This window comes from Diabrotica virgifera, chromosome 3 (assembly GCF_917563875.1).
Source record: "Diabrotica virgifera virgifera chromosome 3, PGI_DIABVI_V3a".
NCBI classification, from domain to species: domain Eukaryota; kingdom Metazoa; phylum Arthropoda; class Insecta; order Coleoptera; family Chrysomelidae; genus Diabrotica; species Diabrotica virgifera.
The window spans coordinates 82,051,773-82,078,404 of record NC_065445.1 but is presented as its reverse complement, the minus strand read 5'-3'; the positions used below and the strand labels follow the sequence as shown (position 1 = coordinate 82,078,404).

General features: G+C 31.4%; 1 protein-coding gene across 13 annotated transcripts in view; it reads left to right on the top strand.

Annotated features, from left to right (window-relative positions):
• LOC114336038 (longitudinals lacking protein, isoforms H/M/V) overlaps nucleotides 1-26,632 on the top strand; it is a 630,205-nt gene that overhangs the window by 522,083 nt on the left and 81,490 nt on the right. The window contains exon 5 of one of the 13 annotated variants that reach the window (XM_050646575.1): nucleotides 20,265-20,557. The exons of 8 other annotated variants lie outside the window; for them this stretch is intronic. In XM_050646575.1, the coding sequence (XP_050502532.1) occupies nucleotides 20,265-20,542 (278 nt within the window). In that variant the 3' untranslated portion in view covers nucleotides 20,543-20,557. Of the gene's footprint in view, nucleotides 1-1,039; nucleotides 1,465-1,546; nucleotides 1,741-14,208; nucleotides 15,212-17,800; nucleotides 20,182-20,264; nucleotides 20,558-26,632 lie in introns of those variants that run through there. 4 more of the 13 variants (XM_050646598.1, XM_050646586.1, XM_050646606.1 and 1 more) reach the window with 4 other exon arrangements.

The window sequence follows — 26,632 nt, the reverse complement described above, 5'->3', positions numbered from 1 at the left end:
CACTCATTAAAACGCCCATTTGGTGATAAATAGCAGTCTGATTTTTGCATGAGGGTTTAATCTCTGTTCGAAGAGTTTAAGTCTGGTCTGTCGGACAAAATACATGTGCCGTTTTCGTGGTCTGACCGTTCCAAATTTTTAACCTGTTTCACAATTAAAACTTCCCCTGTTCCAGTGTTCCCATATATCAAAGTTTGTCCGACTAGACACCCTTAAGCTACTAACAAATTTTCAGCTTGCTATTAATCAACTTTTTTTTCATACGCGGGATCCAGACCTATATCTTCCAATAAGGTTGTCCCAAAAATGCAACACATAAATGTTGGCAAAACACGAGTCAGATAAAATTTAAATTATTAGAAGAATTTTTTACTAAGTAACAAAAATAAAATTTGTTTAATTTATTAATGTTTCGCATTTTGTAAATTACCTGTAATTATCTCAAATATGGTTGGTAAAGCATAAATACCATAGCACGTAATTATCTACGTCAGACATCTAAGATGATATTGTTGCCAAATTGCAAAAAAAATCCTGAATTCATTATAAATCAAATACATCACATAATTATTGAATAAGTGAATTATACAAGAAAACAAATTGATATTTAATGTAAAAAAATAAAAACAATATATACAATACTCGATAAAGTAAATAATAAAAACAAATCTGAAGTGTCAAAACCGCAACTGTCAAATAAGTGGTACCAAAAGTTAAAGTGTAATCCGGACAAATGTGCTTCATAAAAACGCTTTATAATCTATTTCTACAAATTAACAGAAACAATTTATGGTATATTTCTTTAAGTCTACGTTACTAAAAATCTTCAAATATTATTTCTACGCGTATATAATAAAATATGCCTAGTGGCTGTAATTCCAGTACTTAGCTAAGCCATTCTAAAAATGAACAGACCTCCGACTTAAACAATGCATTTACTGTCATAATTATTATTATATAACTAATAGACAAAGTAGAGACTTATGGATATAGGACTGCTGTTAATTTTCAAATTTTGGTTTATTTATTATTTTTCCAGGTTGGCATAGCTGTGACATTTGTGGTAAAGCTTACAAAATCAAAAGGTCACTATGGAGACACAAAAAATACGAATGTGGAAATATACCTGCCTTTGAATGTACCTTTTGCGAATACAGAGCCAAACAGAAATCTCATCTTGATCAGCATATGAGAATGCATGCGAAAAGTTGTTTTGATTCAATTCTCAAGCAATCCTTTTAAACATAGAAATGAAACAAGAAAATCAAGATCAGAACGAAATCATTTTAAAACTACAATTTTTCTGTTTTTCAATAAATGCAAAATAGCTTTAGAGACAATGTGATTAAATAACTTATTTTTTTATACATTTTATCATTAATACTTATCAAATAGGTAACTATTATTTGTAATTTATAGCCGTCATGCCTATCATTTCACAAATAAAATATACCATCTTTTGCATGATATTTTTTAATTTATACAGGTTTTTATATAAAACATATAATATGCTCTTGTCACAGCTAACACTTCCTTTTTTTCGCAGCTGCTTTCTCATGTTTAAAATGTGGGCGAAGCTATAAGTACAAACAGAATTGGAAATATCATTTCAAATACTGCGGGGAGAAACATTTTGAATGTGGCATGTGTCCCAATAAATATACTTCCAAGTATGCTCTAACGCGGCATGTTTTTAATTTCCATCATAAAAGAAATACCGTTGTTGCAATAAATATGTAACTAGCAAAACTGTGGTTTTATTGATGATAATATTTAGTAGAGTAAAATAACGTATGGATTGATGAAGCTAAACTGACTCTTTTTTTGTATTTTCCATTTTGAGTTGCTGGTGTGTACTGAGTAGTTTTCTCCGAACGAGCAGAGCGCGCTGTAACAAATTTCTGTAGTCAGTAGGTGTTCGGGAGCAAAGTTCTGCCGAACGGAATGGGCCGATTATTTTTCGAAGGAGTGTCGGTAACTACAGAAAGATCAAAAGCATTTGTTCGTTTGAGCTCAGTGGGTACGGGCGTTAAGTGTCTAAGTTCTGTTCGCGACAAATATTTGATAAAAACAGAACTGTGATTAATTCATCACTTAAAAAATGACATGGAATAACTTTTCAAAGTCTTCTGCAGACATTCGAGTGAAATCTTGAAATAAAAATGTTCATATCTCCCAACAGCGTTGTTTTATTACGACTTTTTGATGTTTTTGATAATGAAGTAAGAAAAAACTCTAGCAGCTATGACCAGATTATCTGCTTCCATGGTCGGACGAACACTGAAATAAAATGAACAGAACATGGGAACTCGTCGAATAGAACAAACACTTCGAATAACCTGATAATTGGCTTGTTTTGTTTCTTTCAGATGTTTATGAGATGGTACCACTCGTGTTCTATCAGACCATGATAATTTTCCTCGAATATATGCCTAATGATGATATATGATATGTATTTATATGATGATATGCCTAATGATGATATATGACTATTAGTCCAGAGAAATAAGATTTTTCTCGTGACACATCCCCCTCCAGGCCGAAACCAAATTTTTTGAGTAGTATGTACATCTATATTAACAACGTATATGTTTCCTGCAGCCGATTTTGATGATATACATAGTTATAAACAAATGAAGATCAACAAGCGGTAAATTTTCGCTTTTTTCGTTCTATTACTAAAAAGTGAAACATTCTAAACAAATTTGAGAATAAGAAACTCATAAGTTCGCTGAATATGTCTATCCTTATTTGTTGCTTAGAAAATTGCAAAATAAGTCATAATTTTTGAGATTTTATAAATATTCATAACTTATGTAAAAATTAAGTTAGAACCTTCTTATTACACGGAATGCTGAAACTTCTTGTGCTTAAATTACATTTTAAAATTTAAAGCAATTGGTCAAATAGTTTAAAAGTTATTTAATTTGTTTATCCCAAATTCATCTTTTTTAAAATACTATTACTATAGTATTAGAAAATTAGTCAGAAAATTATGACGTTACAGTCATACTTCGGACAGTTTATGAAAGAAGAACATTTTTATACTATTAACTTAATTAAAAAAAAGATGACAAAAAGTAATTTTAAACAGTGTAAAATTATTTTGCAAAAACATGTCGATTTTTTGCTTACTTATAAACAATTAGAATAACTTTTTAACCGTTACCCGTGGAAAAATTATTTTTTCATATTTAGAAAGACTGAATTTGAATTTGTATACACATTTAGAAAGAAAAACAATTGTCCTAGAACAATTAGGGGCGAAGTTAGCCCCCCCTTTTTTTAATTCACATGTTCTTGCAAAATAATTTTGCAATATTTAGAATTATTTTTTGTAAATTTTTTTTAATTAAATTAATAGTGTAAATCTTCTTCTTTCATAAACTATCCAAAGTATTACTGTATCTTCATCATTTTCTGACTTATAGTGTTGCAAAAAAAATTAATTTGGGATAAACAAATTAAATAACTTTTAAACTATTTGACCAATTGCTCTGAAATTTAGAGTATGATTTAAGCACCAGAAGTTTCAGCATTCCGTTTAATAAGAAGGTTCTAAGTTAATTTTTACATAAGTTATGAACATTTATAAAATCTCAAAATTTATGACTTATTTTGCAATTTTCTAAGCAACCAATAAGGATAGATATATTCAGCGAAGGCCATATTGAAGTTTTTTATACGATTTATGAGTTTCTTGCTGTCAAATTTGTTTAAAATGCTCAACTTTTTGGTAATAGACGAAAAAAGCGAAAATTTACCTTTTTTTGAACTTCATTTGTTTATAACTATGTATATAATATAGATAATATACAGGGTGTCCCGAAAAGATTGGTCATAAATTATACCACATATTTTGAGTTCAAAAATAGGTTGATTGAACCTAACTTACCTATATACAATAGTGCACACAAAAAAAGTTACAGCCCTTTGAAATTACAAACTAAAAATCGATTTTTTTTCATATATCGAAAACTCTTCGAGATTTTTTATTGAAAATGGACATGTGGCATTTTTATAGTAGCAAAATCTTAAAAAAAAATTAAAGTGAAATTTGTGCACCCCATAAAAATTTTATGGGGGTTTTGTTCCCTTAAACCCCCCCAAACTTTTGTGTACGTTCCAATTAAATTATTATTGTTGCATTATTAGATAAACACAATATTTTTAAAACTTTTTTGCCTCCTAGTACTTTTTTGATAAGCCAGTGTTTATCGAGATATTTTGAATATTTGTCGAATCCACCACATATTTGTATATGGTTAAGTACGATTATACAGGGTGTAACAAAAATGCAGGTCATAAATTTAATCACATATTCTGGGACCCAAAATAGTTCGATTGAACCTAACTTACCTTAGTACAAATGTGCACATAAAAAAAGTTACAGCCCTTTGAAGTTACAAAATAAAAATCGATTTTTTCCAATATATCAAAAATTATTAGAGATCTTCTATTGAAAATAGACATGTGGCATTCTTATGGTATTAGTATCTTAAAAAAAAATTATAGTGAAATTTGGACACCCCATAAAAATTTTATGGGGGTTTTGTTCCTTTATACCCCCCAAACTTTTGTGTACGTTCCAATTTAATTATTACTGTAGTACCATTAGCTAAATACAATATTTTAAAAACTTTTTTGCCAAAACTTTTTCCAAAAGTCAGTTTTTATCGAGATATTTTGAATATTTTTCAAATCCACCACATATTTGTATATGGCTAAGTACGATTATAGAGACTTGGTAATAATATGAAAATTTATTTATGATTTACATTTTTAGGTATATTTTGAACCATATTAAAAAAGAAGTAATATCTTGATAAAAAGTGCCTTCTCGAAAAAATACAAAGAGGCAAAAAAGTTATAAAAACACTGTGTTTAACTAATGGTACCGCAGTAAAAGTTTAATTGGAACATACACAAACATTTGGGGGGTTTAAAGGAACCAAACCCCCATAAAATTTTTATGTAAACATATTAAAAAAGAAGCCGCAACTCGATAAAAACTGCCTTATCGAAAAAATACTAAGAGGCAAAAAAGTTATAGAAATATTGAATTGAACTAATGGTACCACAATAATAATTTAATTGGAACGTACACAAAAGTTTGGGGGATTAAGGGAACAAAACCCCCATAAAATTTTTATGGGGTGCACAAATTTCACTATCATTCTTTTTTAAGATATTCCTGCCATAAGAATGCCACATGTCCATTTTCAATAAAAAATATCTAATAGTTTTCGAGATATTCCAAAAAATCGATTTTTATTTTGTAACTTCAAAGGGCTGTAACTTTTTTTATGTGCATATTTGTACTAAGGTAAATTAGGTTCATTCGAACTATTTTTGGTCTCAGAATATGTGATTTAATTTATGACCTGTATTTTCGTTACACCCTGTAGAGAGCTGTTAATAATCTGAAAATTTATTTATAATTTCCATTATTAGGTATATTTTGAAAAAGTAGCAACATCTCCATAAAAGATGACTTATCAAAAAAAGACTAAGAGGCAAAAAAGTTTTAAAGACACTGTGTTTACCTAATGGTACCACAATAATAGTTTAATTGGAACGTACATAAACTTTTGGGGGGTTTAAAGGAACAAAACCCCCATAAAATTTTTATGTAAACATATTAAAAAAGAAGCCGCATCCCGATAAAAACTGGCTTATCTAAAAAATACTAAGAGGCAAAAAAGTTTTAGAAACGTTGTGTTCACTGGTACCATAATAATGAATTAATTGGAACGTACACCAAAGTTTAGGGGGGTTTAAGGGAACAAAACCCCCATAAAATTTTTATGGGGTGGAAAAATTTCACTATACAGTAGACTCCCGTAAGTTCGGCCACCTCGGGACCGGACCCTAGGCCTAACTTAAAAGTGGCCGAACTAACCGATGCTTATCTAAAAAATGCCCATTTATTGTTTGTATGGATCTAGCAAAAACAAAACAGTTGTACATTAAGTAGAAGACAACACAGAGGAATACTCTGACATATTTTTAACATTTATATAAAAAGATAGACCGTTACAAAAATACTATAAAACAATATAGGTCTGGATCCCGCGTATGAAAAAAAAGTTGATTAATAGCAAGCTGAAAATTTGTTAATAGCTTAAGGGTGTCTAGTCGGATAAACTTTGATATATGGGAACACTGGAACAGGGGCAGTTTTAATTGTGGAACAGGTTAAAAATTTGGAACGGTCAGACCACGAAAACGGCACATTTATTTTGTCCGACAGAACAGACTTAAACTCTCCGAACAGAGATTAAACTCTCATGCAAAAATCAGACTGCTATTTATCACCTGTCATAATTCCTGTCATTTCACATATTCTACATGTTCCACTCATTAAAACGCCCATTTGGTGATAAATAGCAGTCTGATTTTTGCAAGAGAGTTTAATCTCTGTTCGGAGAGTTTAAGTCTGTTCTGTCGGACAAAATAAATGTGCCGTTTTCGTGGTCTGACCGTTTTAAATTTTTAACCTGTTCCACAATTAAAACTGCCCCTGTTCCAGTGTTCCCATATATCAAAGTTTGTCCGACTAGACACCCTTAAGCTATTAACAAATTTTCAGCTTGCTATTAATCAACTTTTTTTTCATACGCGGGATCCAGACCTAATACTTACAGAACTCTGGGCCTAATAAAATTTAAAAATATTGCACATTGGTGGTTTGGCTTCTTAAACACTTAAAAAAAGTCAGTAATTTTTTTCTGAATTTTCTTTTCTAATGATTTTTGATGTGCAAAGTGTGTGACTAATGCTCAGAGAGCCGGCCGGACTAAGCGGAGACCGAACTAACCGAGGCCGAACTTACGGGAGTCTACTGTAATTTTGTTTTAAAATATTCCTGCCATAAGAATGCCCCATGTCCATTTTCAATAAAAAATCTCTAATAGTTTTCGATATATTGAAAAAAAAAAAACGATTTTCATTTTGTAACTTCAAAGGGCTGTAACTTTTTTTATGAGCACATTTGTACTAAGGTAAGTTAGGTTCAATCGAACTATTTTTAACTCCAGAATGTGTGGTGTAATTTATGACCAATCTTTCCGGGACACCCTGTATAAGAGTTTTTGTAGTGAGCTGATCAACATCCTGTTCGGATGTAGATCCTCTTTTTTACGATTAAATTAATCGGATATCTTTGGATTTCGATGGCTTTATGGAACATCCAACATATTCTACGGGGTTGCTAAAACCATCCATTGGTCAATCTGAAACTCACGTCAGAGGTTTTAACAATTTTATCGAGTACATGAAGGATATCACACTAAGAGCAAATAATATGACAGTTACATAGTTTTGACATAATTTTACTGATTACTATGATTTTGGGTTCCTAAAGTAACAGGAAATACCTAGATAATCCAAGCTCACTCATTTTTCTGTCATTATGGTTCATCAACATTGTTTTCAAAGGATGAAGTGAAAGACGTTTTTACTCATCGTGAACGGAAGTCGATATTTGAACGCTTCGTGTAAATTTGCGGCGGTTGATATACTGTTTCACTAATTTTAAGAAATTTTTGCCAAACTTCCGGTCAGAACTTTTTAACCAGAAATGAGGTCAAAACCTCATATACCTCATATACCTCAAATAATCAAGCTCGACTTTTCAATACACGTCGACTGATATATTACATAAATTATTTCTGTCACTTTAATGATGCACTTCCGGTTACAACTTTTTAACCGGAAGTGATATAAAAATGGAACTATATATTTGTTCTCGTCTCGTTAAAACACGTCGAATCATATATCGCTTATACTACTTCGCGACTTTAAAACAGTACATTCGATTGAAACTCTGGAACTGGAAGTCCGAGGTCAAATTTCTCACCTTTAATACCATGTTGCGCTTATAAGTTTTCATTCTACAACTCATGTGTCATTTTATCTGTTCTAATAACAGAGATGTAATTACAGACAAACAGACAGACGTAGATAATTCAGCGTTTCACATTTTAATGTTGTAAAGTGGATGAAAACAATATATTGTTGTTTAAATGTTTTGTTGCATTTGATAGAAATATTTTAAATATTATTTATACACACATTGGTAACATTTTTAACCCAGCATTGGTCGCTCTATGAGATTTTCTCTCACGGTTTCAGAATATTGCACACAACTTTTTCCCTAGTAAATTACACATGCTGTAGTCCCTTCTAGTCTTCTAATTATCCTTCCTCTACAATCGAATAGACATTCCTGCTCAAATGGTGGTTCAGTTAGTATGGCTCAATTGTTAAGTCAGTGAACTTCAAGTGAGATATTCTCTCATCGCGTGACCACCGAGTATAATATTATTTAGCATTATTTTCTATTGTTGCATTGTTTGATTTTGTATTTGCAATATGAATCGTGCAAATATAATTTTAGAACTTGCCCTGATTTCTATATTTAAATTTTTATACAAAAATATAGAATGATTTCTATATTTTGACATTAAAATATGCAAGCTCATCAAAAGTCACATTTAGGGGAGTGCATATAGATTTTCACTTCGGAAAAAATCAAACAAGATAGAACTGTTTGTAATTTCATTAAGAAATGTTTAATAAACAACATATCAAAAAGTTCTACTCGAGAAGTGGACGCTTCATTTTTTATTAAACAAATGAACTATGAAATTAGAGGTTTTTTTAAATAACTCCGAAAATATAGATTTTAGAAAAAAAATGATTTGACCATTCAAAAATTCAGAAAATTGTACAAAAAAAACCTTATATAAATTTTTTTCTAAAATTAAATCCGTATCTTCTATAATTTTTTATTTATAACGCTAAAGTCACCCTTCTCACAAACATTGGCGCACTGTAAACTAACGTACGGCGAAGTGCACGGTTGAGTTATTTTAATGTAATTCTTTAACTAATGGATCAAATGAAATTTTACAAACTGAACATGAAAGAAGAATAATTAAGCTATCTTATGGTTATAATAGAAACAAATAAAATGTATGGGCATAAGTACGGAGTGGGCGGAAAGTGAGCCTTACATGAATTTTGTTTAAAAATGATTTAAAAATGTGTAACTAATACAATTTTACCTAGAAAACTCTCAATTTTGCACAACTTACCTTTCAAGCATCCTAATAAATGATGTTTCATTCAAAAAAAATCTCAAAACTTTAATTCAAATGATATGACGTCTCAAATGTAATTTTTAAATTCTTCGCAGTTTTATAGAATTACCGCCACTTTAAGACGATATTACTCAAGTTTGAACAGATTTATTACAGTTTTATAAGTATCTTTTTAAAGCGTAGGATGTAATCTTTAAAATGCACTAAATTATTTTACTTTAGAAATGTATTTAATAAACTATTTTTTCTAAGAAAATTAAGAAAGATAACAAAAATGTAATACAAAAACCGAAAATTACCAGCTAAAAAATGTTTATACAAAGTGATCAAAACTTTTTTCTGTAAAAATTACCTAAAATACATTTAATAATAAGCTTCAACAGTAATACTATGTTCAGCAAAAAAATTTTTTTTAGCTCTTATACAGTATGTCTGCGTAACTTGGAACCTATTGATAACTTTTTTATTATCAGTTTTACGAAAAAAAGTTATTCTTTATAAAATACTCTGCATCGTTTATAATCTAAGACGCAATCATTACATATTAAGTTTAATTAATGTTATACGAGATATGTCAAAAAATATGAATTTCACTTAAGAGTAAAGTACCTTTACATTTCGCAATATCGAAAATTGTTATTAAGAAAAGTTGTTTGGAATTAAAAAATTTGTTTTAGTGTTCAATTACATCCTTCTAATTAAAATATTGTGAATAATAAAGGCACTTGACTCTTAAGAAAAATTCATATTTCTTACATACCTCGTATAAAATTAAAAAAGTTTGATATCGTATGGTGGTATCTTAGATTTTAGACCAGGGAGAGTATTTTATGAAGAATAACTTTTTTTCGTAAAAGTGATAATAAAATAGTTATCATAATTGTAATAAAATGATGATGAGTATCCGTAATTTGAGAAAAAATTGAATTTTTTTTTTATTATAATGATGTAATTGTATATTTAGACATATTTTTGAATTTCAAACAAATTTTAATACTAGAATTTTTTGATATTCTGGAATATAAAGGTACTTTACTCCTTAACGAAATTCCTATTTTTGACATAACTCGTATAAAATTGATAAAATTTGATAAGTGATGGTTGAGTTTTAGATTTTTGACTATCCAGAGCATTTGATTAAGAATAACTTTTTTTCGTAAGATTGATAATAAAAAAGAACGTACTTTTTATTTATATTTTGTTTAAATATTAAACTAATTTATACTTACTACTTCTCAAACATTTTTATTAGAACAGTGCCAAAAATTAAAATAATAAAAGAATAAAACACACACAAACACATTAAACAAGCCACAAATGATTATTTTTTAACTAAATACGTATTTTCTGAAAATACAATTATATAATAAATATACTTACAATCATAAAATGTATTAAAAAAAACAAAAAAGAAAGTTTCTATTGGGACTCGAACCAGCGCTGATAAGCGCGGTTGGTATTGGAATTCATTCGCCTTCAACGCTTAGCCACGGACACTATGTGTCATTATTTACGAAGATCGACTAACTAAACGGATTAAACTTGTGATATTTTGATATTTTGAAAATTGATCAAATTATTTTAATTTTGAATTGAAATGATTTAGAATTGAAAAAATACAACAAAACATAGAGTAAGAAAACAATATATTAGGTGAATATTGATAGAAATTTTGATGGTAATCAAATTATATAAATAAAAGTATTACATACTATGTATTTTGGCAGATCAAATAGGTAGGTTTATACCCATGATACATTAACAATTATTATGTACCTGTTGCTTTTAAAAACTATTTAAAAGTCACTACAATATTATAAACTTTTTTGTTTCTGTCCTCACTACAATAAAACTAATATATTATACATTTGTTTACCTTTACCTTTACCTCCAAACCACAGCTGTCCTACAGCTGCCATATCGGATAATTTTTGACATGTCATTTGAACGTCCAATCAGAACAAAGTTATAATGCGCATGCGCCGGGCTGATAGGTTTTAACATATAAAAATTCACCCTCTATCGCCGGTAAAGAAGTATAACTTCAAAAAGTTTTCCATGTGGTTCCTAGCTACGCAGACACACTGTATAAGAGCTTCTGTATAAGAATTTTCAAATTGCAATGCCATATTCGGATTCAGCATAATCAAAAACAAAATAGAAACATATTTGATCAAAGTAAAATAATTAATTTAACGATATTTTTAAAATTATTAATACAAAACAATTGTTATTGTTTAAACAATTAATAAAGAATTAGCGGCCAAATCTGCGAGTAGAATTTTTTACTTTAACATGTATATAAACTAACAAAAAAAGTTTTAGAAAAATATAAGATTGTTTGAATTTTTCCGAAACAATGCATGTTTTCGTTCTAATTGCACTCCCCTAATTGTATAAAGCTAATATTAGGTTTGTTCCAACCCGTCACATTACCGATTTTGAACGGTTATGAGTATGCGCACTAACGATAAATGTGTTACTGCGCTGCGCATGTGGGTAACGGTTCAAGAACGGTAATGTGACGGGTTGGAACAAACCTAATAGCTTTATTCATAAAATCGATTTTGAAAATTTTATTTCGTAAAAAAGGGTAAATAGGCTATTGATTATATTCAAAATAAGATAGCTAAAAGGAACTACAACGTTAACGGGGTTTTATTATTTCATATGGTCAATGAACATCTATATATGAAAAAACCGCGGAGAGCTACCATTTAAAGGGGTGCGTTTTTGAGAAATGGGTGAATTAGTCCCTGGGCACAGGTTACATTAGGGTGAGTTCTATGCACTTTTGGTACAAACATATCTACATAAGAATTGTTCCTGGTTAAATTTCCTATCTAGATATCACTTTTTAAAGTCAATGATACTTTTATTTTACAAAAATATATTCAAAAGAAAAAGCACAAAGAAACCCAAAAGAAAGAAATTTTGTTTTTTGTCCCATAACTTTTGTCCACGAGGATATAGGTATAGACATTGCTTTACAGAAAAAAAACCTATATATTTTTTCTTTAAAATGTTGTTTAGTAGAGGTAATTAGGATTTATAGTTTTCGAAATATGATTATTCAAAGATCGCCACTCACAACAATTATGGACAATTTTCCTTATTTCGCAAATATTGTTCTGTAACTTTTTTCTACGTAACTTTAGGTATATGCAATGGTACACGTAATAGGAATAGAAATCAATAACCTTTAAAATGGTCTACTGTATAACGTTGTACGACTTTTTTTTAAAGAGATTATGGTTTTTCAAAGTTGTATACTTTTAACGATTTTTTATAATATAATAAAAATAAAATAATACTATATAATATATTATATATAATATATTAGATTATATATAGTATATATAATATAATATTATATTATATATTATATATTATATATTATATAATACCTAATATAAAAAAATATTATTTTTTACATTTTTTACGATTATTTTTGAAATATCTCATAACTTTTTTTCTTGTACATGAATATACTATATTGCTCAATAAAGAGAGCTTACTTTCTGTTCTTTAAAATGGTGTATCATCTATATTTAAATATGTAATGGAAACCGAGTCATTCTTTGATATTTTTTTACCTGTATTATTTAAAAATTACATTTCTTTTACAAAAATTACATAAACATTAGTCTTAGAAAACATCACTTTAGTTAAAATTATTTAAGCGTTGACATTTAAAAAATTTTCAAAATCAAAGTTCATCTCTTCGTTAGCATTAGCTTCAATATCTTCCTCTGACACCTCAGTGTGACTCAGTTATCTTAGAGTTCCCACAATTAGGACCCATGCACATGCACCCTTTGCAGAATATTGAACAACTAATTCCTATCTTCCAACAACCGCAGTTTTTTGTACATCCTTTGGTACATTTACATGCTATTTTTGCAAGCAAAGCTTGTGGTGCAGGAGCTTTGACAGTAAATATTGGAATTAATCCATATTTTGAAGTTTGCCCGGCCGAGTCAACTGGATCCAAAGTATTACCTATAAAAAACAAGATTCAATCATAACACACAATCACATAAAAAAGTTATAATGAGGAATTTAAAAAATAATCCTAAAATCAAAAATCGTTGCTAGTACTTATTACATTTTGAAAAAGCATATCTTATTCAAAAATAATCCTAGAATTTTTTATAATACACCATTTTAAAGTAAACAGAATAAGCTTTCTTTTTTATTATATAATATATACCTAATTGTATAAAAAAAGTTATAATGGGAAATTTAAAAAATAATCGTAAAAAATATAAAAACTCGTTAAAAGTATAGTCTTGAAAAAGATAACCTCTTTAAAAAAAGTCGTACAACATTATACAGTAGCACATTTTAAAGGTAATTGATTTCTATTCCTCTTACATGTACCATTGCATATGTCTAAAGTTACGTAGAAAAAAGTTACAGAACAATATTTGCGAAATAACAAGGAAAATTGCCCAAAATTGCTGTGAGTGGCGAACTTTGAAAAATCATATTTCGAAAACTGTAAATCCTAATGACCTCTACCAAACATCATTTTAAAGATAAAATTAGAAAGTTTTTTTTCCGTGAAGCAATGTCTATACCTATATCCCCGTGGACAAAAGTTATGGGACAAAAAACAAAATTTCTTTCTTTTGGGTTTCTTTGTGCTTTTTCTTTTGAATATATTTTTGTAAAAAAAGGTATCTTTGACTTTTTGTAAAAAAAGTTATATTTAGATAGGAAATTTAACTAGGAACAATTTTTATGTAGAAGTGTTTGTACCAAAAGTGCATAGAACTCGCCCTAATGTAACCTGTGCCCAGGGACTAATTCACCCATTTCTCAAAAACGCACCCCTTTAAATGGTAGCACTCCGCGGTTTTTTCATATATAGAGATTCATTGACCATATGAAATAATAAAACCCCGTTAACGTTGTAGTTCCTTTCTATAGTACATAATCAATAGCCTAAAAAGTTGGATATGTGAAACAAAATCTCACGTGCGACCACTCACGTAAAAGCCAAAGCGACCAATGCCGGGTTAAATATTTGTCTTTAAAATTCAAAAGTTTTTATACATTTACTTGTAAAATCGATATCAACGATTATTATTTTTAGGTCCTCGTGAAATATGTGAGAGATGCCACAAAGAATTCAAGAATATCAGAGCCTTAAGCTACCATCAAAAGTTTGACTGCATGGGTACCAAATCTTTTAAATGTATATCTTGCGATTTTTACAGCAAGCGTACTTATGAAATTAAGAAGCATTATGTGAGCAAACATTCACCCAGTCCTCTAACTGGTGCTAAATATTTCGTTAGAGTTGTTGACGATGACAGTTACTTTATATTACCCTGACCAGATGCTCAAAAATGTAACAAAAGATCTACGGAAAGTAACGACTAGGGCTAGATCATTGTAAGCTGCAATATCCTCTATAATGTATTTCCAATACGGAAAAATTGACGTGAATATTACCAGAATTCATCAACGTTAAAGAAGTTTCTTGAAGACTATGAGCCTTAAGAGCGTAAGCGCAAAATTTCGGGCCAATGCTTTTTAAATGCATTCTTTTTTTTTCGAATCCTGAGAAAACTAATAAGTATTTGTGAAAAATTAAACGCAGCATAAAAGAATAAATAAAAGAACAAAAGTACATTATTTATATAATTACCGAGGGCCGAAAGTTACAGTGGTGAAAAAAAAATAAAATTAAGTGTGATTTTTAATTTCAAATATTTCATTCAAAAGAAATTTTTAGTTTATTCTAAGGGACTTTAGGCCTTCGGTAATAATGTAATCTTCTTTCATTCTGCGTTTAAATTTTTCTAAAATTTTTTTTAGTTTTTTCAGGATTCGAAAAAAATGAATCATTTAAAAAGTATTGGCCTGAAATTATGCGCCTACGCTTTTAATCTAAACTCTACTAGCAAAAATGCTTTCACCTCACATAAATTATAAGATAATATTGAGGTGGTTTCTTAACGCCACTCATAAATTAAAAAAATTTTAAAATACCAACCAGTCACTTTCAAATTTTTCTTTGTATTTTTTACTGTGTATATTGTTTATAGTTAGCTTTTGTTAACTGTTTCACAAATAAATGTATGCTAAAAATATTTTTTCTTTTCTTATTATTTACTTTTTTTCAATAGTCCTTATATACAAGGTGTAACAAAAAGGTAGGTCATAAACTAAATCACATATTCTGGGACCAAAAATAGTTGGGTTGAACCTAAACTTTAGTACAAATGTGCATATAAAAAAGTAACAGCCCTTTGTACTTACAAAATATTTTTTGTAACTTCAAAGAGCTTGTTGTAACTTCAAAAAACCACATATCTATTTCTAATACAAAAGCTCGTAACAGATTTCTATATATTGGAAAAAATCGATTTTCGTTTTGTAACTTCAAAGGGCTGTAACTTTTTTTTGTGTGCATATTTGTACAAAGGTAAGTTAGATTCAATCGAACTATTTATGTTCCTAGAATATGTGATTTAATTTATGACCGACTTTTTTGTTACACCTTTTATATGTTGGTTTGGTGTATGTAACAGCCACACAATGATACAATTTTACAAAGCAAAAAATAAGTACATAACAGCAGGTGCAAGTGCTGACATATTAAAACCTTTGAACTCAAAATGCTTTAGGAAAATGTTGCCCATTTTCGTGCTATAATTATATTTTCATTAACAGTGCGTTGATAACTGTGGGTTATTATATTATATTTTCTTAGTTGTTTGCAAATTGGAATAAACTCATGAAGGTGAATTTGGGAATTTTTGAATTACGCAGCGATCGGCGACCGTGATTTTTTGATAACAGTCATTTTAAAAGGTGACCGTGATCACCGTTCTTTGATTTACAGAAACAGGTAGTCACAGTAATCATAAACTAAACAACACGATTGCGATTACTCTGTTTTAAGTAGTACTATATAGATATATCGCTGATATTGATAATGTTTAACTAACGTAACTATAGTCCGTCCCACCTTGGGAACATAGGCAATGCCGTCCTTATGAGAGTTTTTAGCGCCGTGATGCCGATTTTATCAAAAAGAATTAGAGAGAGATTAAGAATATCGAAGATTAGAGAGATTAAATTAAATCTGTTTTAGAAAGGCAATCTACAATTTTACGATTCATATGCGTAATAACTATAATATATCAAATAAACTTATACGCATACGAATCCTAAAATTGTAGATTGTCTTTCTAAAACAGTTTAATTTAATCTTTCTAATGTTCGCTTTAGAAAGCACTATAAAATTTTCTTGACAATGCTTCCTCTTTAAATAATACTAATAGTAACTCTCAAATTTCAAGTAAATTCTTTTATAAACTTTTAAGGATGTTTTGATGAATGAAAAAAATATTTAATACGTATTTTCGTAATAACATAAAATACCTCGTATTTTAAAGTTCCTAAAATTCACCGTTGGTAAATCCCCAGATTTTAAGACACGTATCCACTACACTTGCGCTCCGAGTTCCCTGCAACTGCTCCAATCGATACGGCATGCGCTCCTCTACATATAAACCGCCAGCGCACACTGTTGCACGGTCCGGGAGCGATAACGTATCCACTATGTGGAGTAGGCACAGGAGCGCGGAGCTCAAGTGTAATGGATACGTGACTTTACTCGCCGTTCCCCAAATCACGTTTATCGAGAATATCGTAATATTTATTATATAAACACGTTTTGTGAGATGGTGACCGTGAAATTGATATCTAATATATCTGGTTCCTGATCACTGTTATCGAAGTTAAAAGCCAGGAGCCAGGAGTAATATCTATAAATCACGGTGACTGAATCACCGGTAGTGAAATTACGTCCCAATACTAGAATAAACCGAATATGTTCATCAACAATATACTAAACCACTAACTATTACAAAATTTATTTAATGTGCAAACATATTAAGCGGCGTGTAAAGGCATGTTTCCACTATGTTTGCGAACCTCTGGCGCTTCGTGCTCCAATGGATACGGCATGCGCTCCTCTACATATAAACCGCCACCGACTGATTGGAGCGCTGAGTCGAAGCGCGCACATAGTGGATACATGCTTTTATGCTGGCTGCAACTGTAGAATCCCTTCGCAATGTGAATAACGTACAACGCCCTGACCGAACCAAGGCCGGTGAGAGAAATCCTGCTGCGTCAAGTTTAGGTGGGACGACTGACGCGACAGCGTTTGTCAGCGGCCATGGTTCTTTCCGGGAGCTGTAACTATTTGACCCTCTTTAGCGTGTAAAGCATTGTTGTTCCTTGGTACACGTTGCCTACGTTTTATTTATGGAAAGGTAAAACAGTGAAAATAAAACATGAGTAAATTAATTGGTGAAGCTGATAAGAATACTAATAAATTTTGGTATTAAATCAATATGTTTTTTATTTTGGTTTTATACAACCGAATATTTTATTTTTGTTTGCGCCATATGTGCTTCCCTTAATCGAGCATCCTGTCCTGCATATATGGTCTCTAGTTTCCATGTTTGACATCTGCCAGGTGTTTTGCGTCGACTCATCTTGCTAGGACAGATTCCCTGTTCCATGTTGTAAAAGTCGGGTTTTATTTTATTTTGAAGTTTTTATAATCAAATGCATGTTTTCCAACCCAAAAATTAATACCTAATAAAATTTTTGTATTTCACAATTATGTTGTATGATCTTTGCCTAAGATATAACTTTTTTAGTTAACGTAAATAATCACCTGCAAATCGTTTCCGGTCCACATATATTAGAAAGAATTCCCTTTGTGGAAGAATATGGAAATAAGTCTGCCAGGAAGATGTGCAGGTGGTGTCAACAAAAGGACGTTAGAAGATTCACTAGGTACCATTGCAATCAGTGTATTGGTGAACCAGGGCTGTGCGTGTATCCCTGCTTTAAAGAATTCCATGACCACCATCAGATCTAGTTACTTTTTGAACAAAAAATACTTATTGAACTTTTTTTAAATATATGTACATTTAGTTGATTTTATTTTATTTTTATTTTTATTTGTATTAGTTGTTTCCTTACTTTCAACAATATTTGATCATAATGTAGAATAATGGTACTAACTTTTTAACGTGAATATTCCAATAAACAAACAGTAATTTTGAAAATCAAAATAATCTATTAAGTTCTTGTTTATTGGAAGTGGCTAGTTTTATTAAATATATTGTGGAAAATAGTGTATTTATTATCTATTATCTGATCTTGACAAACGATTTATGATCGATTTTGATTAAAAATTTCGAGTAAATACAAGGTGGTGGATTTTTTACTTATTTAGAATAGTTTCTTTGGTTTACTTATATCGCTCTATATTGAATTAAATAAATTTTTTGTTATTTTTGTTGAAATTAGATGTGTCTCCTTGCTCACATGCTATTAAGACGTTTATTTATTTTTTATTTAGCGTATGGCTTAAGTACATCACAGAATATATTTAGATTTATGCATTATATAATGCATCACAAACAGATGTCCAGTTTTTTTTATATATTCGATTGGCCCTTCGGTTGCCATTACAAAGTCTATAGGGTCGCCTGTGTATGTATGCTCTGTCTATTAAGACGTATGTATATTATTTATAAATCTCTCCCAATCTGTTTTTTTCTTCGGGGAATTCCTTACTATCTTCCCTCCATTCCATCATTTGCTCTTCAGTGAATGTACCACTTTACTCTACTACAACAACTCTAATACTACAATATTCTTACTGCTTTCTATCTCTCTCCCTAGTCTCTCTTTCTCTTTTCAGTATTTGTAGCCATGAAGTATCAACTTAACCAGGACCGTCATTGCATTTCTCTAACTAAACCAAATCTCACATTTTTATCTAATTTAACCCTTACATAAAGACCATGATCTGCAGTATATTTATACCGTCTTTGGCAATGTACACATACATCAAATTTCCTCTTGCCAATTTGTTCCAGATTTCGATCTTCTTCTGTTCCCTTTCATCATCAATTATTGTTAGTCCATTTCTCAGCTGTCACATATATCGGTGGTACCCAGCCAGTAATGTCACCGCATCCCTTAGCATAGTACGGTACGCCCTATAAACCCTAAGAACTGCTTTGCTCAGAATTCCTCTAATTCTCGTGATGTTATTTACGATCCTAAACTCTCCAACAACGACAGCACTTCATACAAGAGTATGTATACAGTCTTTTCACAAGTATCTTTGATCCGCCAACATTTTTGAGTCTGTTCAGGAAATCCAATATCACACCTACTCTTTTAACAATAAGCTTAACGTAAGTAAGCATCCTTCCAGATTGTTCCTATCTTTCCAGTTACCATAAGGTAGGCATTATCTCACATATATTTATTTACTTAGTCATAAAGGCTCGTCCGATCTTTTTTTTCAAGTGCCATCTTAGCTGTTCGAACTTTACAGAGAGCCCTGAAATGTTTATTCGGTGGACATCTGAACTATCCTCTCATGTTGCGTAGCCATGACATTCTACGTCTGCTTATGCCTCTTTTTCCTTGCATCTTCCCTGTATAATCATTTGGAGCAAGCTGTATATCTCTCCACGTGTAATAGGTCCGAGGTATACCAATTTTCTTGTTTTAATTATAATATTATGTAACATTTCCATTTCTTTATTCATCCTCCTCACAACCTCTTTGTTTGTAACGTGTTCTGTTAAATGATATTTTCAGAATTCTTCCATACATCCACATCTCGAATGATTCCAGTTTTTTCATTGATGTTGCACTCAAGGTTCAAGCTTCCATTCCATAAAACAAAGTGGAGAAAACGTATCACCTCGCCACCCTAACTCTTAACTCTAACTTTCAATCTCTTTTTCTTCTTTCTCTTTTGCTTTTGTTAAATAATACTATATTTTATTTCAATCCTGATATATCATTACAGATTTAGGCTGAATAAGATTTTCTTGTAACATTTAACTAAAAGAAATGTGTAACCAAGAAATGGCAAAGTTAACTTAAATGTTTAAATCAAATGAGTAGAAACAACAAATCTACCAAAATATTCTACATTATGATTGAATATTACAAGAAATGTATGTAATATGTAATATTTTGGTTAATTATAGTTTCTTTTTTTTTATTTCGTAGACTTTGTATTTTATTTTAGTATTTTATTATGTTTGTTTTTTTTTATTTTTTTTTTATTTAACAAAACACTTTCAGGTTACATACTTTTCGACCCGCCCGAGTATAACTGCCCCAAATGTTTTAAGATATATGCCAAAAAATCAACATTAGCCAGACACATCAAATACGAGTGCGGACAGTTGCCGAGGTTTGGATGCGCAATCTGCGCTTACAGGGGCTATCAGAAAACACACGTCGAGCGACATCTGCTTAGAAGACACGATATACAGAACAAGTTCGAAATTAAGAAAAACATTTGTACTTATGAAGGAAATAAATGGCAGCTGTCACAAGCTCGGAAAAACCAGCAGTGAGACTAGGTAGAGAAGTTAAAGAACAAAATAAATATGAATAAAACAATTGTTATATTTGTGTAAGACTGGTCTTTGTTTATCATAAATAAATGTTTTTGTTTCTTAAATTTTTGAACTGCAATAGAAGTTTTTGGTGACAAGAAACACCTTACATTTGTGTTCTAGAGTATGTTTCATCAATTTGCGATGGTTTTGGATTAAATATGCAATTATGTATTTATGTGGTATATATTTTACAAAAAACAAACTTAAAAGTTTTTTGCAACCAGTAAAATATGTTATATCAGTATTAATAAGCATATGTTTATAGTTATAATCAATGGCCATCCTCATCCGGATTGTAAATGGTGTAATAGGTTTAACTTTTTTGATACGGTTTTCACAAATTTTTTGTTCTAAATTTAATCCCTTTCAGTATTTTCTACTAACACTACAGCATCAGCATATTATATCAGGCGCTAGGGAATATGAGTCTGTAGTTTTTGATCTGATCCAATAAGAGATTAAATAAGAAATAAGCACTGAAGGCTGATGCAATCCTACTTTCACATGGCACATCAATCTCTCCCACACTTGTCCCAATACTAGTTGTTACTCCTTCATACATATGTGCCACAATTTTCACCTTATAAGGCTATATCTATACCTTATAAGGCTATAGGTCTCCCCGAAAATAGTGCGTTCCTTTAAGGTATGGATATAATACACAATTTAGAACAAAAAAGTCCTATAACATTTGTTTCTAAAGTTAACGGTTTCCAAGAAAAAAAATTACATTTTTCTCCATATTAGTGAATTTTTATTTTCATAAATTTGAATGACATTACAACGTAGCCCAACTTGCTGTGACTGTGGAAATTTAACCTAATAACCTCTTGTTTATTTACTTTAAGGTGTGATTTTTAGGGTTGTTGACATCGTATGTACCTACTTGCAAAATAATGAATATGGGTTTGGTTGATATTTACATTATTTTACCTACCAGATGCAACTGACCTACAAACCTGCTTTTTTAATCTTTAGATTTTTGAGTTGCGCGTTGTTGCCAAACTTCAATTTGCATATCAAAATGTATTTTCGTTTTTTGGTCAAACGGATCAATTTAGAAAAAAATGTTATAAGACTGTTTTGCTCTACATTGTGCCTTTTACCTATACCTTTAAGGAACGAACTATTTTCGGGGACACCCTGTATAAAACTCTTGAACTCCTAAGGTGAGCAGAGAGCTTAGAGTTCTATTTTGCGATAAGGCCTTCACTTCATTCCAAGACTTTTCTTTACTGCTTATCTCGTCCATGATGGATCTTCACCAAGTTTATGCTGGGCGACCACATTTTCCTTTTTCTTAGGGATTCCACTCTACGGCAGTCTTTGCAATACTGGAGCTATTTTTCGGAGTTTGTGATCGATACTCAGTTTCTGGACGACTTCATTTCATTTTCTACCCTCATTTGTTAACAAAGTCTTGCAGTTTGTCTGTAAGGGTTTTTGTCACCTCCCAGATTCAACATCTGTAGTGTAGAATACACATGACATTTGACTGGAATATTTAGATCTTTGTCTTATAGTGTAGTATAGTGGCCAGACCTCAAAACAGGTTTGAGCATGCTGAATTCTTGTTGGGCTTTTCGTATCCTCATACGAATATCGTCTTATGTACCTCCGCTTTCTGTTATAACACTTCCAGGACACGTAAAATTTTCACTTAGTCACCTAGAACTCTTTTCTTATTGCGCGTTCACCAAAGAATCTCACCTGTCAACACCATATGAGCGTTTGTTTTATTCCTGATTTTTCCTGGTTAAAATTTTGATGATCATTGCTGTTGTTGACTCTGATCACTTAGCTGTTTTGCTGTCAAATTAAGGTGACTTTCTGTGGACGGTATGTTTTAAGAATCGCCACATATCTAAGGCTGTTAATTGAATATTATATTTAACTTCATTTCTAGTTCCAAGGCATAGTCCTTCATATCCTCTCTTGGACTGGCAAACTTGTGCATTAAAATCATCTTCTCTTAAGACTCACTGATGGAAGACCTATCATTTTGTACGTTTCCTGGTTGGTCATAGAAAGATTTTCTTTGATTCTCGCCCAGAATAACTTAGAAGTATACATACAGAGAAGTGTATCTGTCTATCCAGTATCTTCTTCATGTGCGGTCTCCTCTAGAAAGTCGGCAACCATCATGGCAATTCGAACTTTCGATACTGCTGCTCTAAAGAGATTAGCGCAAATGCAGTTAAACCAAGCTGTCAGACTTAGATTTCTGATTATTCAGATTGTCATGATGCAATGATGGGTGCTTGATGAGTGGATGATTTAAATATTTTGTTATTATTATTGTAAAAGACGATTGAGAAAAATTTTGTTCAATTAAATTTATAAAGTTTGCTATAAGTTTCTAGCGATAATCCAAACCAGCTGCAAATTGATGTAATAAACTGACGAATAAACATCTGAAGAAGTCACACCAATGAAACATGTTATGTATAATTAAATGTAAAGGTCATTTTTAAAAACTATGTATTTGAAATGATTAACTTAAGTTATTATATTTTTTTCTTTATATTTGTTTTATACAACTCAATCTTGATGCCAGGAAGAGCACAATAGCATTATAACATTCATTACACATTTCTATAGTTCTATTTTCTGCTATCAACTACAAATTATGCGTTTTATATAACCAAGTATTTAAATATTTAGTCACATGATGCCTTTAGTTATGATTTACTGGGCAGTCAATGAGGGTATTTGGTTCCGAATTCCATCCTACTAATAGATCGATTTACTTGATATTTTCACAGTAAGTAGGGAATAGCTCAAGAAATAAAGTCTACCCTATGCCGATGTGAGCTTTTATCTTGGGGGTGGTTCCCACCCCTTCTCGGGGGTGAAAAATGTTTTGGTTAAAATAGCCACGGAAGAGGCTAGAGAACCTAATTTTAAGCAAAAACTGTTCTATAATTATTTTTTGAAAACTCAATACTTTTTGAGTTATTCGTGGTTGAAAATTGGCCATTTTCGTTGAAAAATGACACTTTTCGGACGGACTTTTGCGAATACCTTAAAAACTATGCATCTAACACAAAACTATATAAAATATTTCTGTAGGTTATAAAAAAAGCAAAGAGATTCGTTCCTTCATAAATCTTCTAGTTAAAATACAAAGAGGGATATGGTAGGTAAGAAGAGTTTGTTTTTTTTTGCTGCATGCTCAAATCGATGTATTCAACTTGAAAAATAACAGAAAAACTGTCGATTTTAGGTGTATAATGATACTAATAACTTTTGTAGTGTTTGAAAAGACCTTTAAAACGAGCAATACTAAATGTCGATTACATTCAAACTAAGCGAGATGTTCTGCAAAAAGTTGATGACTAATGTATTTTAAGAAGAAATGAGAAGTATATTTAACCCCTCATCCATCAGAATTTAAATACATCATTTTCTTTCTTCAATACTTTTTATTATAGTGTTATTTCTATGTTCAAAAAGTTAGACTGGATTAAAATGAATGGTTTTTGAAAAAATCTATGCACGGGGCCCCCGACAAGGGGGGCCCGTCCATAGATTTTAACGAGGAAAATAAAAATATGTATTTTAAAAGCCGATCCCAACTAAATATTTTCAAATGACACAATTTTAAAAAGACAGCAACATAGTTTTAATTTTTCACTGGGGAATTTAGTCTATTAGACTAAAATGCAATTGGAACAGAACAGGGCCCCTGAGGCCTGAGCTAAGCTGGGGCTCCCGAGACCTTAACATAAAAATTTAAATTATGTATTACTTAAGAAATTAGTTATTTCGGCGTAATAAAACCTAAAATGCCATTGGAAGAGGGGTGCCCGGGCTAAGCTGGGGCCCCGAGACCTTTCGTAAACATATAAATTGTGACTGAGAAAATTAGTTATTTTGGCGAAATAAAAACTAAAATGCAACCGAAATAGGGACCCCAGGTCCCAGCTACTTTGTCTTAATAAATTTACCCCAGACCACATCTTGGTACGTGAAAGGAACCACATATTGAAAAGAAAGGTAAGATGAGATAAAATGAGCACATTAGGATCAGTCCCACCAGTACACTGACCAGCTTCACTGAGTGTGCTTGGCTCACACTGCAGTAGCTTAAGGAACCTTAAGGTACTTTTAAATCAAAGTGAACACGAACGAAGGAATGAATTCGTAGGTGTTTTCTTGGTTATTCTTTCGGTGCAAAGTAAGACCATTTACATTGTAGCGAACGAACGCATTCGTTGATCATCCGTCCGCAATGTCAGATACAGATGAAGCTGTAATCATTAGCGCTGCTAATTTTATAGTTATTGCAGGACATGCTGAAAAAAAAAAAGAAAGAAGAGAGTGTGGTGTTCACATAGGAGGGAAAATGCGCTTTCAAGGGGTTAAATATCAGTCATTTTTCCGGACCCCCCTTGCTCTGGGGGTGAATTCCCCAGACCTCCCGGTAGGGGGCCCCCAGATCACATTTGCCCCGGGGCCCAAAAAATCGTAGTTACGACCCTGAAGAGATACGAAAAAAAGATACCACACAAAAATGTAGGGCTTTTTCCGATAAAAATTTCCTTTTTATTTCTCATTACTGTATCTCTTATCATTTTCAAGTTACATGGAGAAAAGGGAAGATTTTTAAGAAATTTTAAAAATGCGCTTATAATTTGATCTTTTTTTTTTTCAAAAACCATTCATTTTAAACCCGTCCAACTTTTTAAAAATATAAATATCACTATAATAAAAGGTATTGAAGAAGCAAAACGATGCATTTACATTTTGGTGGATGGGGATTAAAATTACTTCTTATTTTTTCTTAAAATACATTAGTTATCAATTTTGTTTGCAGCATATCTCACTTTGTTTTAATGTAATAGACCTTTAATATAGCTCATTTTAAAGGTCTTTTCAAGCACTACAAAACGTATTAGTAGCATTATACACCTAACATCGATCGTTTCTCTGTTATTTCAAGTTGAATACACCAATTTGAGAATGTACCAAAAAACAAACGATTTTCACCTACCATATCTCTTTTTGTATTATAACTAGAAGATTTATGAAGGCAAGTGTCTCTTTGTTTTTTATAACCTACAAAAAAGTTTAATATAGTTTTTTTAGTTAGATGTATAGTTTTTAAGGTATTCGCAAAAAACCGTTTGAAAAGGTGTTATGTTTTAATGAAAATGGCCAATTTTCAACCACGAGTATCTCAAAAAGTATTGAGTTTTCAAAAAAAAATTATAGAACAGTTTTTGCTAAGAATTAGGTTCTTTAGCGAATTCCGTAGTAATTTTAACTAAAAAAATTTCCACCCCTAAGAAGGGGTAGGAACCACCCCCAAGATAAAAGCTCACATCGGCATATGGTAGACTTTGAATTAGGAGATAAGTAAAGGCTAGGCCCAAAATTTCATTAAAATCCATGAAGTAGGATAGAATTCGGAGGTTATGTCCTATTCTTGCTCCCATTGACTGGCGTATACTGTTTTGTTGAGATTTGTAAATTAAATATACGGTATGCGGCAAAATAAACAGTACTGTAAATGCGTAAGTCTCAAACTGTTATGCGCCGAAACGTACTGAGTGGTTTACGAACGTCGTTATAACGTATGTGAATGTCGGGTGCTTCAGGATGGTTCTAAGCTTTGCAGAAAATTTTTTTATTGCGTAGTACTATTTTCGGTTATACGGAAATGGTCACGAAAACGGAAAATGGTTTCAGCAAGACGGGGCCACCTGTCACACAGCTAGGGAGTCTCTTCGAATACTGCGAGATCATTTTGGAGATTGCCTTATGTCACCTGGCAATAATTATCCGTACCCATCGCACTCACCAGACCTAACGCCACCTGATGCGTATATTAGGGGAATACTGAAGGAGGAAGACCGATGCGCCTTCTGACATTCCGGAATTGCGAAGTAGAATTAAAGATTTTTTTGTGCCAGAGGTGATCTTTAACATCTGTTTTATCGGGTACGTGGTCGTGAATAATGCTTGCAAGGCTATATCATGTATGTATACTAAATATATAAATAATCATAGACATATAAATATTCATTTTATTACTGGTTA